The sequence below is a fragment of the Acipenser ruthenus genome, chromosome 3, assembly GCF_902713425.1.
Source record: "Acipenser ruthenus chromosome 3, fAciRut3.2 maternal haplotype, whole genome shotgun sequence".
Lineage (NCBI taxonomy): Eukaryota > Metazoa > Chordata > Actinopteri > Acipenseriformes > Acipenseridae > Acipenser > Acipenser ruthenus.
This window is the reverse complement of record NC_081191.1, coordinates 71,545,061-71,563,152: the sequence shown is the minus strand read 5'-3', so window position 1 is coordinate 71,563,152 and position 18,092 is coordinate 71,545,061. Positions and strand designations below refer to the sequence as shown.

At 35.7% G+C, this 18,092-nt stretch overlaps 1 protein-coding gene across 3 annotated transcripts in view; it reads right to left on the bottom strand.

Moving 5' to 3' along the window:
* LOC117435799 (nucleolar protein 4-like) overlaps positions 1-18,092 on the bottom strand; it is a 94,742-nt gene that overhangs the window by 25,937 nt on the left and 50,713 nt on the right. For 2 of the 3 annotated variants that reach the window (XM_034059233.3, XM_034059234.3), the window contains exons 7-8: positions 5,750-5,929; positions 2,727-2,918 (exon numbers count right to left, since the gene is read on the bottom strand). In XM_034059233.3, coding sequence (XP_033915124.1) covers positions 2,727-2,918; positions 5,750-5,929 — 372 coding nt within the window. The remainder of the gene's footprint in view (positions 1-2,726; positions 2,919-5,749; positions 5,930-18,092) is intronic. The other variant, XM_034059235.3, reaches the window with a different exon arrangement.

Genomic DNA, 18,092 nt, shown 5'->3' with positions numbered 1-18,092 from the left:
GTTCTTGAGTATATTAATAATTTGTGAACGACAAGTATCTCGATGGTACTGAGTTTTAAAAAACTTTTCTGTAAGATTTTAAAAAAATGTGCTTTAAATCTTATAAGCTTATCCTAAAGTTTTTATCATAAAATACTTGTGTATTTAGCAGACGCCTTTATCCAAGTTGACTTACAGAGACTAGGGTGTGTGAACTATGCATCAGCTGCAGAGTCACTTACAACTACATCTCACCCAAAAGACGGAGCACAAGGAGGTTAAGTGACTTGTGCAGGGTCACACAATGAGTCAGTGGGTGAGGTGGGATTTGAACCGGAGACCTTCTGGTTACAAGCCCTTTTCTTTAACCACGGGACCACACAGCCTCTATCTTGCTTATTATGGCATAATATAATACAATGATTCTTTGCAAGGATGTTAAAAAGCCTGAATATTACACTGACTAACTCCTCCTAAGTGTAAATATATTTATTTAAAAATGTGTGGTTTGACAGATGGTGCTTCCTCATCACACTGCCAAAAAAATTAAACGTGTGTTTTTGTTACTGGCCTTTAAACAACCAGGACCATAAGTCTAGCTGACTATCTGCAATATACTGTCAATGTGTGTGTGTATATATATATATATATATATATATATATATAGATATATATATATATATATATATATATATATATATATATATATATATATATATATATATATATATTTCATTCAAATTTATTGTCATGTTCAAGAAAAAAGTAAATAACATATTGTGACAGAGAGCGAATAAATCCTAGTTAACAATCTTCCTACTGACCTGTGAGGGTGCGGTATAACAGGAACAGTGTGACTGGATGGTTTGGCAGTTCATTCCAGGGTCAGTTGGAAGTTGGCCATCCAAAAGGGGGTGGAGTCACAATACCAGAAGTCATCGCCTTAATGCGGTAGGTTATGTGTCAATTATGGATTGGAGGACACGTGATTGCACTCGCTACCAAAGGGGGTATGAATGAGGTTATATCAGGGGATGTGGCAAAGCAATCTGTTCCTTTGTTATGGATACGAAAGGACCAGTGAAGGAGTACTGTGTTATAAAGAAACCGTGAGTTTTTGTGTGTGGTGTTTTTGTCACTCTATTAAACTGTTATGTTTGTCGTTTATAGAAGGTTAATATCTGGGAGCTGTAGATAAACAGCCAGCAATTAAACCCGGACTACACTTCACCATTGTGCACGATAAACCTGTAAATTCACTTTCACTAAGAGCACTCACTCAGGACTTGTGACCGTGTTGTGTTTGTGTGTGTCTTGTTTAGTGTCTGTTATTATTTCAGGACTGAACCCCGTGGTTTACCTGCACGAAACACATTGTTGTGTAGAGCCAGTTATTACTAGTTCTGGTTGCAAGACAAGCAACCCAGCCAAATATTGAGCTGTTTAACTGTGAACTGTGTTGTTTCAAATCATTCCCTCAACACCTGCGCACTGCAAACCACTTTGCCACACATATTTAAGCAGATCAATTAAAGTCAGTGTTTTCTCCAATTGAACAATTCCTTACAAAAAAGGGGTTTACACATAGAGATCGTAAAAGTACAGGTCCTTTTCAAGTAATTGTAGCTAACAAAATAGTTGCGTGAATTTTGCCATGCACATGCATTCATTATATAAAGTGTGCAGTTTTGAAAGAAACTAAAGTTTTAGCAAGCAAGTATCTTCATTTTAAAACATGATATCTGTTACAAGACTACCGGTAGGGTAAAGCAATCTGTTTGCAAGCCATGCTTTTAGACTGTCTTGCACTTCCTGGGTCATTTCACCTGGAGGGTGACATTTTCATCACCTCTTCACTGGCTTGCTTCCCTTCTATAACCAATCTGCTGCTTCCCATGTTGACTGCTTTCAGCCAGTAACCCAGAAGACACTGCTGAGGTGAAATGACCAAGGAAGTAAAGCAGTAACAGACCACCACCAAACTAATTTAACTTTTGTATTAGCTGTATGTAAACCCTTGCCTCAAATGAAATGACTGATACTGTAGATTAGGAACAGTTGTCCTTTTTCATATAGCTTTAATGAGTTATTAAAATAATGTTGTTTTTTTTTTGTTTCAAAGTCTCTTCTTATAAATAAAATACAGTTTGATATTCATAACCTCCCTATTTTCACAAACACAGATGTTGATCACAAACACAGACATATGATGCAGCTGTGTTTTTTGAAAAGCAGTTAATCTCTCGATTAACTGTACTTTACGGTCTTCAGCAGTCCAGATAAAGGTTTTAGTGAGAAGTCCACATTAAGGATGCCACATTTTAAAATGTGCATGTACACTTACAAAGTACAAATGGTAAAGTTTAGTTTACTACAGGTAGTGTGTTTTTGTTCTGCAGTAGCAATTGCCACGAAACTACTTCATCACAGACCAAGACAACCTGACTAGTTCATACCTTTAAAGTGGCCAGAAACACACAGGATATATAATATGCTGTGAATGTTATATTTATTTTGCCACAACATTTTTTTTTTTTTTTTTTTTTAAGTAATTGGCCTTTATCTAACTTAGCAAGCACAATAAGGCAATGGTGTCTATTTGGGGTCTCATTCCAATGGTTGGGAAATGGAATGAATGGAAGGATTTGGATGTTACTGAAATGAAATAGATAACAAAATAAAAGTAACTTATTGTACATGTCAGGATTTGGATGCAGGCTAGGGCTGGGTTCATATATAAGACTCACCGCATCAAAATCATTCCTTTTCATCCTCCTGCAGGACTTCAGGTAAGTGCGTATACGTTTCCGGGCACGTTCCTGATACTCAGGGAACTGTCGCCTACATGACTCAATGATAGCCTGGATCTTTTCTTTGGGCTGCTTAGATATTGGGACCATTCGGTCCAAGTTTTCATCTACAAACAGCCTGACAAACATCTGTTGGCAAGAGGAAGACAGAGGAGAAGGGATTGGAGGACTGCTCTCATCTGCTGCCACTTGTACTGATTCAATATGCAAGGCAATGTCAAGCAAAGTTTCTTTAAAATTACAATCAAGACCATCCTTAAGTTCAGTGCAGTAGGTTCACTTTCTTTAGCAGTCTTTTGGCTTTGGTTGGTCCCTATGTCCAGTGAAGTGACATGGGGACCCTCAAACATTCTGAAAGGCTGTACACATGGACCAACGGAAATCTGCTTTTCCAGTAGACTTTCAGAATCAGTTATTTTCTGTAATGACACCCCAAAGGAGGAATATGAGAAATGGCGCATAGACCAACCAACGTCAAGCAGGAAATCGGAGCACTTCCAAAACTGTTTTGAATCCGTATCAGGCTTACAACTTTTTGAGCTGGATCAGTTTATTTATAGCCTCTAGTCTTAATCAAAATCTCATGCAGTGGAAACCTTTTGAGAAACATGTAGTGGAAGAGATGCCATCCAAATGGGTGAGAAGGTTACAGTACCTCAGCCGCCCTTTAGATTAGGTGCCACATTCCCTTTTGGTGGGGCTCAGCCTTGACATTAGTCTAAAAAAGAGTTATCAAAGGGATCTGCCTTGTCCAGAATCAAAGAGTCATTCCAATCAAACTGGAAGAAAACAGTATGCATGGGAACAAGCAGAAGCGTCACAAAAACTGCAGTGAGAGTAAGAGGCAATGGAAGCCAAGTGCCGCTCCAACTATGGGAAACTTGTTAAAGGTGGAGTGCAATGATTTTTCATTTTTTTCAGAATTCACTTGCATAGTGCTGTTGGTAGGTCAATAAAAGTATCTGTGTAGTTTTAATGTATAGGTTTTAATGCTAAGTGTATAAAAAACAACTCTGAAATTGACACCTCTATGAAAAGTCCAGCTCACTCAAAGCTGTGGCTAATTTATGCGTGACATCACACCAGGACAAGCCTGCTGCTTTCCTGCATTACCGCTCACCAAAACACCCAGGGGAGAGATACCATGGTAAAGAGGTGTGTAATATATGGTTGCTCCAACCCAGCAGGGCCATTGGTATCTCTCCACAAGTTTCCTAAAGAGCCGGTACGTTGCCGGCAATGGGTGAAGTTCGTGAGGAGGACCAGGGATTGGGATGCTAAGCCCAACAGTAGCTGCATCTGCAGCACCCACTTTACCAAAGACAGCTTTATTAATTTAATGATCTTCAAGATGAGTGCTGTTAAAAGAGTTAAATTAAATAAGGATGCAGTACCATCTATTTATCTTCTTCTAGTAAAAAAAGTAAAATCACCAGGACTCAAGCGGCTGCCAGGAAAAGAGAGGTGCAGAGGGTAAGGGCATGATCTTATCATTTCATTATAATTTAGATCGCCATTCTTAACATAAACTTAAACTTTATTTATTTATTATTATTTTCCCCATCCAATCTGCGAAAATGTCTTAGGCTACTTTATGATGTTGATGTAGGCTATATCAGATTCAGTTAAGAATAAAGTAAGACACACTATGTGTCTATTGCTCAGCTTTTAAAAAGCCTACAGTGAAGAACTGAGAGACTGGCTATTTTGTATGGAGTTCCTGAGCTGGGAGAATGCACCTTTTTTTGTTCTTTGTGTCTCGGTATAGGCTTTATTCTTTTTTGTTTATTTGTTTATGTTTAAAGGGTGTCAGCCGACCGAGTGACTAAGATCCTTTGCAGCAAGACATAGCCTACATAGCCAGTGAAGGTTATCGGGTTGTGTGTGTGTGTCTGACACTATGTAATTGACTGTAAACTGTAAACTGGTGGCGTAGTCGAAACATACAATTGATAATTGAACCTCTTGTTTGATTAATAACTAAATTCCAGTAACGCACTACAGCAGGGATGCATAGATGTAACAATCAAGCGATAATTCTTCAAAATAAATTCACCGTCTGAATAAGGATGCTTGGAACAAGCTTTTCACTAAAAGCAGGTGTGAATATATTGCCAAGAAACAAATTCAAATTAAAAAATCTGAAACTCTGACACAAAAAAAACCTGTCATGTGCTACTCTACCAATGTAAATGAAGCACAAGACAAACATTTCTGATCTGTTTGATTTAAGATTAAAACATCCAAACCAGTAACATCGCTTTCACTTCTGTCCTCCATCTACTGCATTTGTTTACAACAGTGAATGTCCTGGTGTGACGTCACGCACACGCGCTAATCCGGGTAGAGGACTCGAAGGGTTTTGAAAACCACAAATTTGCCCAAATTTGCCTTTTTTCTACTTTATAAGTAACGAATGTGAATGAAACTTTCAGGACATGTATAGAAAGTTTAGCTGCACTCAACAATGACTTTTATTTATGTCATTGCACCCCACCTTTAACTGACAGAGGGTAAAGGAGAAAGAACCCAAAAAGGTTGCTTTTCATAAATGTATACTTATTTGGCATTTCTACCTCGGAAGGTATTATATTTTAACATCAGGCTGATTGTTATTGTAGTAATGGGAGTAATTTTCTCAGGTAATACCCTAATTTAAACATGACAGTCAACAACAGGGTAACCAGAATGTAACTGTCCTTTTATTAATAGCTCAATGAACATATTTTAAAACACAAATAAAACTTTGAGATTAAGAAGAGAAAGCAAAAAATAAAAGATTTAAAGCTGCCCACAAAAATATAACACAGTATTTTTACTTCAATATCTAGAAGATCAATGAAGTAGTACTGAAAAAGGGACTGCATTATTGGTATATAGTGGGTATAATATATCAAGACTTCTCATTGAAATTTGGCTACAGATATTATAATAGATCTATACATCTTTCCTCAACTCACATTGAAAGCTTTGAGGCGCTCTGTCTCCACACCTTCCGCCTCCATGGCCTTCTCCGAGTCTTCCTGATCATCGTGTTCGTCCTCATCCTCGTCTCCTCGGCTGAGTGACAGGTCCTCCACTCCACCCCCCACACTCTCGTTCTTTCCAGAGTCGTAGCTGGAGAAGCTGTGTGCAGGTGACTAAAAGAGAACGGAACAGACAAGTCTTACTCACCCGGAAAGTTTCTCTTAGCTAAGGCTGACACCTTTAAACATGCTAACTCCATTTAATATACTAAAACTAAAAGTTTAGAACATTTTTTTTTTAACTGACATTGAGTAGCTGGCAAGTGTCAATTGCATATTGACTCAATAGCATTCAGGTCCATTATTAAGAAACTACAGCCTCCAAGCTTCTCTGTATTGAACTCTCAATCAACAAAAATATGGCTAAACAGAAACGTTCCTTGCGGAAGTGAAACCTGCACGCAGGCGTAGCTGTTTGTTATTGCGTCTGCTCACAAACAGCTGTCATGCATTTTGTCTCACTCAACCCGGATCAAAGCGTGTCAACCCACATCCTGAGGTGGGTCGCTGGGACCCAGGTTAACCCGGGTACGACCCAGGTACGTGGTTTCACACTACGCAGGATTGTGACCCGGGTAGCCAGAACCCGGGTAGGAGTGCCAGAGTCTGTAAGTTGCCTGTAGATTTGCAGCAGTAGTTGTTTGCTGAACATTGTGTTCTATGCCATTTAGCCATGTGTTTTTTTTAAGTGAATAAGACTTTTCCTTAAGTAATTAAGAAGAGTGTATTATGTACTGCTTAGCAGTAAATGTGAAGTATTGTACAATACACTTTTTTTTTAAAATATATAAAATATATATTTTCATTTTCAGAAGGCCCTGCTCATCTTTTAAAAGTTGCAGTTCCATTTACTGCAGATGGTTTACACATTTATAAAAAAAAAATTAAACGCGGCAGTCTTAATATTTGCTTGACTTTACTTACCTGGCAGTGAAGACACACATCTTAAAACAATGGACATTTTCAACAGTACCTTAATAATTTCAATTTAGAGAATGAAAACACCTCTTGCTGTCTTATCTTATAAAACATATTATATATATATATATATATATATATATATATATATATATATATATATATATATATTTTTTTTTTTTTTTTTTACAAGAAAACCTAGACCATCAAAGTCGCTTTCATAAACTACTGAATGGGTATTTATTGTATTTAAGATAATGTGGGATAATGTTGGTTTGATTAACAACCAAATCAAGCGGTGGGGATATATGGTTTTAGCTTGAAACTTAAAACCATGGCACCTTTTGCTTGACAAACAATAAATACCCAACATTGTGTTAGTGGAAAAACAATAAGCCCCTGGACAAATTTAATATAAAGAAACTTGGCTTCATGGGTGCAACGTCACTTGGAAAACACTGTGCAAGTTTTTGTGGTGCTACATTACAGATATTGATTATACATGAGCTGTTAAATGGAACAGTTGAATGTGTCAATGTGTTCTTTGTCTAAGACCAATAAATGTGCAACGTGTTTTTTAGTTGTATGCACTTACTTATAATTCAAGAATACTTGTTAAGGGAACTTATTACCATGGGAAGACGATTGCAGACAGCTTCCCATTTGAAACTGAATGGATCCACTTACATGGAAGTATGACATACTAGGGAGTTTCCAAACCCCCAAGAATGTGACTTTTCAGGTATGTGTTGGAAACAAGGCATACAATTACATAAAGCATCATCTATTTTAAGACAAATGCAAAATGAATTACCAAAACAAATAATCACTTATACACTTTAATAGCATAATGAAATTAAAATTCAAATGAGAGTATTTCTTGGATTACCGTAAACTGTAATTACTATGGGTCTAAAAGCTAGCCTATGAAGGATTCGAAACAAGCGGGCTTGCTGTTTGTTTTTGTTTTTTTTTAATTTACCATTTCAGTCAGTTTATTATTCATTTATGTAAATGTTTCTTAGAAAACAGTAATTGCATGTGTTGCTTTTTTCCCTCCACCTTTCTCAGCACATTTGGTTTCTTTGAGTATCATTGTATGCTTGGCTTTTCTCTCTCACTCAATTCATGCTAGACATTTTGTGTCTTTCTGTACTTTCATTGGTTAAATGTACACTTGAAATTGCATTATGTTGATCCCCTTTATAGATAACTTGAAAGCTCACAGTACTTCCAATTAAGCAGCTAACTGTAAGACAGGTACGGCCAGAAATCTGCTCCATCAGCAAAGCCCTGTCAAAAATCATTTTAACCACTGCAATGTAGCAAGTTTCAATTAAAACTTCTTAATTTCCAACATTCAGAAACAGAACTGAAGCTCATTCAGCCTTGCAGTGCATGCACAGAAGCCCAGAATAGTCTATTCTGAATTTAAATGAGCCCTAATTAGTTTAACATTTTTTTTTAAATCAACAACATATGTTCAAGCTGTCAAATTATATGAGTCGATCCATAAAACATAATTGCTTTGCAACATTTTCTAGAATTCTACAATTACTAGATTTTGCTGTTGAAATATTACTGCTTTAAAGCGAAATATTATTCTTCTACTCAGATGTGTTTGTGTCATTTACAACACCCAAATTCCATTCTAGTTATCCAATGCATATTATGGAATGCATTCAGCTAGCTTAGTTAAAATATGAATGGATGGCTCTCATAGTGCCTAAAAAAGACAGCATAAACAATAGAAAGGTTATACTCTATAAGAGGTGGTATATATCAGTATATCAGTGCTTTTATGAGGCAGATCAGAATTGCGACTGCTTTACAGAAATGCCTTTTATGACACATTTCCATTTCCATCTATCCTAAACACACAGTGCCTTTCTCACTTCCCTCCTTGTCCTAATCTCTCTAGATCACATATGCTAAAGGCAAAAAAAATAAATGAAGAAGCACTACCTCATTTTTGGTGAGAAGCCTATTAAGATCAAGTAACTACATTGAGCAGATTTACGCTAGATTTCCCACGGGGTGTGAATCACTAGAGCCTGATTAGCTTTAGCTCGGTGATCTAGGACATACTTTCAAATGACAACAAAATGAAAACCTAAGATAATTTGTGGACCCTTGTAATCTTTAGAAATGGAAACAGTAATGAAAATATCTTATTCTCATCATCATTTACATTGAAAAAATATGGGCAGGACCAAGCAAACCCATCCAAGGGAACTTCCTGGGAAGCAAGACAAATAATAAATAATGATAACAGTCCTAAATTCCTAAAATATGTAGTATAATTTTAAAAATGTGTGTATATTCACCTTGTATAAAAAAAAAACAACACAATTTCACACCATCAAAACATCGTCACAGCATTGTTTGAATGCCACTTTTGTCTCTAAGCTTGATAAGGCAGTTTCAAAATCCCTCTTTGGGATAAGCTGATGACACAGTGGCAATGGCTAGTTCTTACAATGGATTAAATATATAGCTTGTTAAACCTAACTTGAACCGAGAGATGTACAGAGATGCCAAGGGTGGATGATCTCATAGAGTGAGGGTGTGTGTCAGTGCTGAAGATGCATGGTGAGATGACAAAACCAGGAGGACAGTTTGAAACTGAGCTGTTTAGTACCAATAAACCAAATTATTCAATAGTACTGAACCATCTAAAATATAGAACTAAACTGTCCATTGATGGATCTTGCAATGCCCCTTATGTATGACTTTACTCTAATTATACAGTAATAGTAATTACAGTGTATGCTTGCTTAAACTACAGCAGCCTATTAATACTTTAGAAGTTCAGTGGCTGTTTCACTTTTCTCACACACACACACACACACTATAGAATTTTAATGATCATTTCTATAGTATATGAGAGAATAGTTTATGCCAATAAAAAATACAATACTACTACTACAACTACTACTAATAATAATAATAACACTACTACTACGACTACTAATAATACTAAACATAATAATGCTGTAAAGTGCAATATATTGCTACTGTAGCTTTAATATTGTTTAAAATATACCTCCAGGTGCAAATGTGTATTAAACAGAGTTGCTATGTCAAACTAATTCAGCTTGTGGATGGAGACAAGGAAGCGTATATTCATTTGTGGATGCCATTACACACTGTATTATGGCACGTTTCAGACAATTTGTACGTGTTTATTTGGTAAATGTATTAATATACCTGTTCTTATTTCTCCATGTCAAAAACATTATTGTGTGCTTGTTATTGAAACAACAGCAGTGGAAGGGTTTTATTGTTATATGATAGATAGATTTGAAATATAGATTGGGCCTGCATTGCCAATTAAACATGCATCAGTAATAATCATAAATAAAAGCAGAATAAAATCCTCAAATTCAGTTCTCATACCTTATCAGTAACCAGATCCAAAACTGGTAAACTAAAGTTGCTGTTACACACATGTGCTGATCTACAGGTAATGTATCACATCTTTTTTTTCTTGATGGCTACATGTAGACAGCTCCCGGGCACAGTTCAGATTATTAATAAACCAGGTCCACTCTGATTTATTAATAATCTGGTATTAATGGAAGCTACACTAAAAATAAGATCCACAAGTCGTTTCTTGGGAGGAACAACACACAGTATGAAGCGAAACTGGACAGGAGCAGCACTTGCTCCTGCCCAAGGCAGATTTTTTTGACCATGTTGTTATTCAGATACACAAGCTTTGCAATACTCATGTGTGCCAAAATTGGATTTAGTATAAAACACCAATATACAGGTACTTGCCTTTTTTGTTAACCCCTATGATCACTCTGTTATTTTCATATTCCAGTCAGATTAGTGTGATACATTTTCCTTGTAACTCATAAAAATAAAATCACATATATTTTTTTACAGATTTTATTAAACATGTGAGATAAGCAGGGCTGTGCATGAGAGAGTGAGATAACATACAAATGAGTGAGTCACACTGAGCGATTGAGACATGGCCGGTCCGGATGTGCACAAATTTGTAGTGAGGGACTACTTTGAAATATAAACCAAGTGCATTCTAAGTGCTCACCTTGAAGTTATGTTTAGCAACCTACAAACCAGGTCTTCATGTAGGTTTCCATTGGTTTCTATTGTTTTATCATTAAGCAATATTCAATTGCTGCAACATATTACTTGTGATTGACCAGGGGTCACAAATGGAGATTAGATAAAGGGGCATTCAGAACAGAAATAGGAGGCACTTTTTTACACAGAGAATTGTGAGGGTCTGGAACCAACTCCCCAGTAATGTTGTTGAAACTGACACCCTGGGATCCTTCAAGAAGCTGCTTGATGAGATTCTGGGATCCATAAGCTACCAACAAAACAACCAAACGAGCAAGATGGGCCAAATGGCCTCCTCTCGTTTGTAAACTTTCTTATGTTCTTATGTTCTTATGACTGTGGTGGCTGTTGTCTGTTTGTGAGGTCTTGAACAAAACCCCTTGTAAACGGTCAAATTCTTCAGGAAAAAAATTGAATCAAATGCATATACTGTAATTAAAAAGCCGACTTTGCTGGGAAGAGTTGGAAGCAAATTGACAAAATATATGGCATTCACTTTTTAGCACAACGCTGATAAGTTTCAAAGTGTAGAAAATGTCCATACTGATTGAAACTTTCACCAAAAGCTGATATAGTTACAGTGTTAATCAGCATCTACTTCAGGTAATCATGTAGCTAAATTATGACAAATGTACTTTCATTTTTATCTACAAGTGCTTTGGGTTAAAGGTCTTGCAGTATCCTTATTTGCTCAAGTTATTATTTTTCTTCTTCCATTAACATTCTAAATATGCTCAAACCAGCAAGACTTACTCCCATAAAAATGTGTCAATTTTTATACCGTGGTAACCAGAGTTGCCATAGTAACGTGAATTCATGTTTAACTTGTAAAATCTGCTAACAGTCCATTCCTAATAAGATTACTTAGAAACCTTAAAGGAAGACAAACCCCCATCTGAAGATCATATTTTACTAGATTTCAATAATATATACTGTAAAGATATATATATATATATATATATATATATATATATATATATATATATATATATATATATATATAGTTTGAGAAAAAGGAAAACTGCTGTGTGACATAATGATCAATAAGAAAAAAGAAAAAAAAGAGAAAATGATATTTCAGGTACTTAAAAAGGTAGAATAATTGATTACAAATCAATTATCAGTATATATAGTGAGAGGGAAAGAGAGAGGAGATAAAGATTAAAATGGTGGTGGCTTTAACAAGGTCATATTAGGAGGCTTTGTGTTAATTAACTTCAGCAGTTAGAGCTATGAATTAAAAAAAATCTTTAACTCAATGAAGAAATTCACAAAACAGGCCTGGCAGAGAGCAGCAGGGGAGCTACAGCAAAGTGGGCTGAGAAACACACACCACAGAACCCATTTTCCTGTAAGGTTGACAATACCCTCTTCCTCCCACCACAGAACCAGATTTTACTTTTTTGGACAAATAAACACTGTATTTAGTTAACAGTAAAAATAAATAAATATTATATGGGAAATTCAGAATTTGCTCTCCAGTCAATGAAGCCAATATAATGTTTTGCTCACTGAAGGATTTGTACTACAGCGCTTCGATTTGATCACTCTCCAGATACCAATAGTTGTATTGTTGCTGCCGTTTAGAGAGGTGTACTGTGCTTTTGCAAACATGAAACTGAACAGCACTGATAAGTAACTTAAATGTTTTTCTGATATCCGAATCAATAAATATATGGTGTGATACCTGTGCATGACATACTCATAGTGTTAAAACTGAATCCCTTTTAGCTTCTAATACCCTGCTAAATATTTGATGAAGTCCTCAAAATTGCAAGAGCTAGTGTAGCTAAATGTGCCCACTAAGTAAGTAAATTAAAAACATGCAATACTAAATGATAGTAAATTGTGTAAGTCTATTATTTTTTAAAAAAGCTGCAAGGGATCACAAAGATCACAAAGCCTCCCATTTCAAAAAGATATTACAGATATCTTAGAAATAAGGCCAGTCCACCTGCAGGTGTAATTACAGCACGAGGAACCACAAATTACTAACTATGTGAACACACTGGTCTATATTTTTCTCAGCAGGTCCTTTTGGATCAGTTGCTAAAAATGATAGGTTTTTACTATACAAATGTGAAAATGAATCCGGATTGAACATAATGCAACAGCTGGGTTCCTGTAATGTAAAAGCAATTTCATGGAATAACACATTCACGTGCAGGTTTACTCTCTTTAAAAATAACTGTAAGGTAAAACTAGGTAAAAGTTTCGGCTGATGTCTTCATCAATGTGCTAAAATCGTATCTTAATGAACATTATCAACAGTGTACCAACAATTCCTTCAATTACTAATACTGCACACATGCAAAATCTATTATATTACTGCCATAGGTTAAAAAGAAGATAAGATTCCTGTTTTTTGTGTTCACTGGGGACTACAGTATGCTTCTGGACTGTACAAAAAAAGTACACAATGAACAAATTGTGATTCCCATCTGTGCTGCTAAAGATTTAAGCAGAATACTTTTGGACAAAACCAGAAAGATCAATTAGATTTCTGTTCGGTACATAAAAAATTGCTGTGGATTTATTTAATCACCAACAAAAATACAATTATAAAAAATAAATGCAGAACATGGGAATCAGCTACGGGAAATAAAGGACCCAAATATTGGTGGAGAGATAAAAATAATAAAATAATACTTAAATAATTAACAAATGCAAGAAGCATTGTATATATATATATATATATATATATATATATATATATATATATATATATATATATAAAACACAATTTCAAATTGCCAAAACGCCTCCACAGCACTTTTTGAAAGCCACTTTCTCTAATTCTTTTATCTAATTGAGTCAAATTAGTAATTGATTTGTATCTGTGCTGCAGAAAGAAAGGCCAATTCCTAATTAATCCCTAGATGCTGTGAAATAAGGTTAAAGGAAGAAAATTGTATAATAGCTCTCGTATATGTAGGGTAGATGATTATCTGTCAGGTAATTAACCCTCCCCTGTGATAACTTTGATTTTGACAGACATCAACACACCTATTAGGACAGGAACAATTCAACTGTTGGGATGTCCTGCTGTTCAGAACCTCACAAAGATGCACTGAAGACGAATAAAAACAATTAGATCTAGGAATGCTCTTTGTTTTTTAATGCTTTTGGAAGATGTTTTATTTACTGGCCATTTCCATGGAAACTGCATATGTTTTGAAGACCACAACACAGCTAACATTAAATCTGAGACAATAAGCTTTCAAACTATATGATGCCTTTGTGCATAAATGTGAGATTACATTCCTAAAATAAGCCTTTTTTGTTTATTATGCTGCTTACCTCCTGAAAAAGGTTTTGTGCTGTTTTGCTGTTCTCTCATTTTCCCATTTCAGAGAGACCCGCCTCCTGCAGGGTTACCTGAGCATATCTTTTGTGTATTTTCAATTTAAAAATGGAAATAAAATTCCAGCATTAAAGTGCTACTTAAAATAATGCATACTTGTTTTCAAAACACGCTACAAGAGCAGGCATGTGCCTGCAAACTAAAGACTGTAGAAATCAAGATTTACCTGCTCAATAGATGTAACCTGTTATTCAAATACCACCTCCTTGTCAGTGAAAGAAAACAGTACTCAAGTTAGCTTTTTTCCTAAAATGAATAGTGATGATATCATTTCTTTAAATCATGTTTGTTATAAACATTTTCAAATTATTTATTAAGAGGTGCGTTTTCAAGACCTGTGGTCCTGACCAGTCAAGAATAAAAGGATACATTTAGGCAAAGTAAAATATAAAGGATAATGTCTACACATAACCTAGTCAAAGTGACAGCTAGTAAAACGTTGTAGCCCTAATAATAATGATAATAAAAACAATACAGATTTATAAAAAAAAAAAAAGAAAAGTGAAATCCTATTCTGTTTTATTTATGTCTGCCACAAAATACAGAAAGATACTTTTAGGGAAATCTTTCAGAGTTGATGGGTATTTTAATAATTATTTTTTAAATCTATTCGTACAGTAACATTACTGTAACACAATATATATATAATGAATGAATTAATGAATAATTAGACTGTATGCAAAACGCCCATTCTCCCAAAATGTCAGAACTACAGTTTGGAGTGACTAGGCTTCAGGTCTTATTATTTAATTTGTACAATTATCGTTGAAGAAGGAATTTTACGGAAATGTAAAAATGACATTTTAATAGTGTCTAACAATACAAACATAAAACATGTCTAAATCCGAGATGCTGTTGAGTTTGTTCACCCCAGATGACATTGCTGCACACGACCCCAGGCAGACTGTAGTTTAACCACCTGAGCAGCTACTGTCTGTAAAAGTCAGACTGGGCGAACTCGAGTGAGAATAGTGAGAACAGTGAATAGGTGCTTCCACTGACTTTTATCAGTGTGCACCATGCTGCTACCTGGACCAGAAAATAATGAAGATGCTAATTCTGGAACTGCAGCCAAAGATGGAAACAATGCCACCAAGCTTCAGGATACATCTGGGGTGCCTGAAGCAGCTCATCATTTCTAAAAGTGATCCAGGAAGATAGAAATCAGCACAGCATGGTCAAATACATCTTACAGGTATTGTTATAATGTATACAGACTGATACTGGCTCTTTAACTCGCTTTATTGCACCAGTTTCAAATGTATTGGACAACATGTTGAATCACCAAAAACTCAAAGGGTGGCTTTTCTGATATCCTATGACCAATACAGCTTTCATTTCTCTTCCCTTTGTATGTGGGACAGATAGGAATGTGATAGTTCATTCAGTACTTTATATTTAACAGGCCCCCCTCCACAAATAAAACCATTCCCAGAATATACAGTATTTGCTACATGCATGACTGCTGAATTCAATGCACAGATTTTAATCCACTGGTGATGGGAATGTCATCAGTCACTCATGCTGTAAAATCAGTTGACAGTCAATGTTTGTATATCAAAGAAATAACCTGAGGCCTTTGCTGTCCTTTTCTCTCCTTTCAGCATACACTAGCAGACACTAAAACCACTGGCTTTTCCCCTTCTACAAATATTTAATTAAAGATATCTGCCTTTCATGCCCCTTTAAAAGCTCTAAAACCATGAGGATGTGTGTGTGTGTGTGTGTGTGTGTATGTGTGTGCGTGTGTAATTTTCCACTGCTTAACCAGGCTGGCCTGCATCACCACTGAGATTACTAAACCATCCATTCTGTGAAGATGAGGAGAATCAATGGCACACAGAGGAGAAGGCTGGAAGTGACCTGCCCCCTGAAGAGAGCACCCCAGCAGCACACTGACCTTTACATCAGCAGAGGAATCTTCTTGTATAACTTCTTTATTGAATCTTATCCTTAGCTGCACCTGACCCCACACTGTTCTTGTGCAGAGATTTTTATAAACAATCTCCAGTGTGAACATGAAATTATTTTTTTTTACTTTTACCCAGTTTACACTAGCCAAGCTGGCTTAGGTCTTTTTTTGTAGAGTTAATATAGCAGTCCAAGGCCTAGCCATCTCAAAAGTGGTTAACATAGCGCTTGTTTAATTATATGCATCACGGCACTATACAATTTGAAAAATAAAGCTGCAAGCTTGTGGAAGTTTAATCAATTTAATTTATTTTTCAAACTGTATAATATTAAGTGTCATGCCATGTATTTAACGCACTAGCTTCAGGTCCAAAAGCACTTTACTTTTAAACAAAAAACTGTATTTCCCAGTAGAAGGAAATATTCTGATTTATGAAAGACTTTATTAGTATATGGTGAATAAACTTGTTAAAAGTTTTGCTTTTGTTGAGTAACAAAAATAAATCTTTTTCATGGGTAAGAAAATAAAGGGGAGTTATTGTTTACATTTACAGTACATATAAGAAGAGTTGTCAGCAGTGCTCCAGATAAGGTTTTGGGGCATTGTGTAATTTAAACACTATGGCCCTGAATAGCAAAAGTGGCTTCCGACAGTCCAAAACTCACTGGCTTCATTTGTTTTAACCTGACTGTTATCCCGAATGTTGTTTCCATCAAAAAATGAAAAACTTTTCAGATGTTTTCCAGGAGGTGGAATGGGTGCAAATTACATAAAGGTGCTAGAGTAGCTATGCAGTATTTAAATGAGAAACATATGTTAATGACGCAAATGACAGTGTTTATGTCATTTCAAGATTTCAATCATGGACAGATGGGATTGAAAGGTAGTAAAGGCAGAGAAAAACAATAATAAACATAATAATAAAGCAGGTACATCAGGATAGGGTGAAAAAAAGTAAAGTTAATATTTAATAGGATATCATATAAATAGGGCTTCTGACTTCTGGTTTTAACTGATAAACACCAATAAAGCACCCCTGATACAAAAAAAAAATGAAATTGGTGTATATCTTTTCCTAGTAAAAAAAAAAACAGAAAAAAACTTACTACAAAAAAACAAAAACAAACTACCTTTCCCAGTGCAGTTGAGCAATGTCCCTCCTTCCTGACTTGTATCTAGTATTGATTTGTTCTGTATACTTTAAACCCACCCCAACTACTGAGTGGCAGCAAATTCCTACATTTCTATTGGAGGATCCGCTTGTGAGATTTAAAACGAGATTACAGTTAGAAAAGGAGGATTGTTTGCATGATTTAAAGTTATATTACAGTTTGATTGGTAGGATTTAAAACAGCAAATTGTGGCGAAATGTAAAAAAAATGCCTACACACAAAAACCCCAGAAGAATGTGCCTGTGACCATAAGGATTTCGTTGTGGAAGACAGCAAAGGAAAGAAGGTGCAAGTACTGTCGAGTTACTACACATATTGTGACAGAAAAAAAACAACCACATTTTGGAAAGTAAACAAAAAAGAGTAATTTCATACATTATATAAAAAACTAAAGTCCTGAAAAATAAAAATAAAAAGATTTTGGGGTATCTACATAAAACTCAAAATAGCTATAAATAAACACAGAAAATTAAAATTAATAAAAAAACAAAAAACAGAAGCCCTACTTATAAAACAACCAGTGGCAAAGAATGACAAGGCTGTGAGTGATACAGGCAATGCATGACCCCTCAGGGTGCTTTACTCTAAATCTTTAAGTTCATCAGATAAATACAATATCATAGCTTTATCCATTCAATACCTTGTAGCACTTGCTCTTCTATAAGGTCCAAACAGGTATCCCTTTGACGATACACCTGTGAGGTATACAGTGTGGAGTAGTGATTAGGACTCTGGACTCTTGACCGGAGGGTCGTGGGTTCAATCCCAGGTGGGGGACACTGCTGCTGTACCCTTGAGCAAGGTACTTTACCTAGA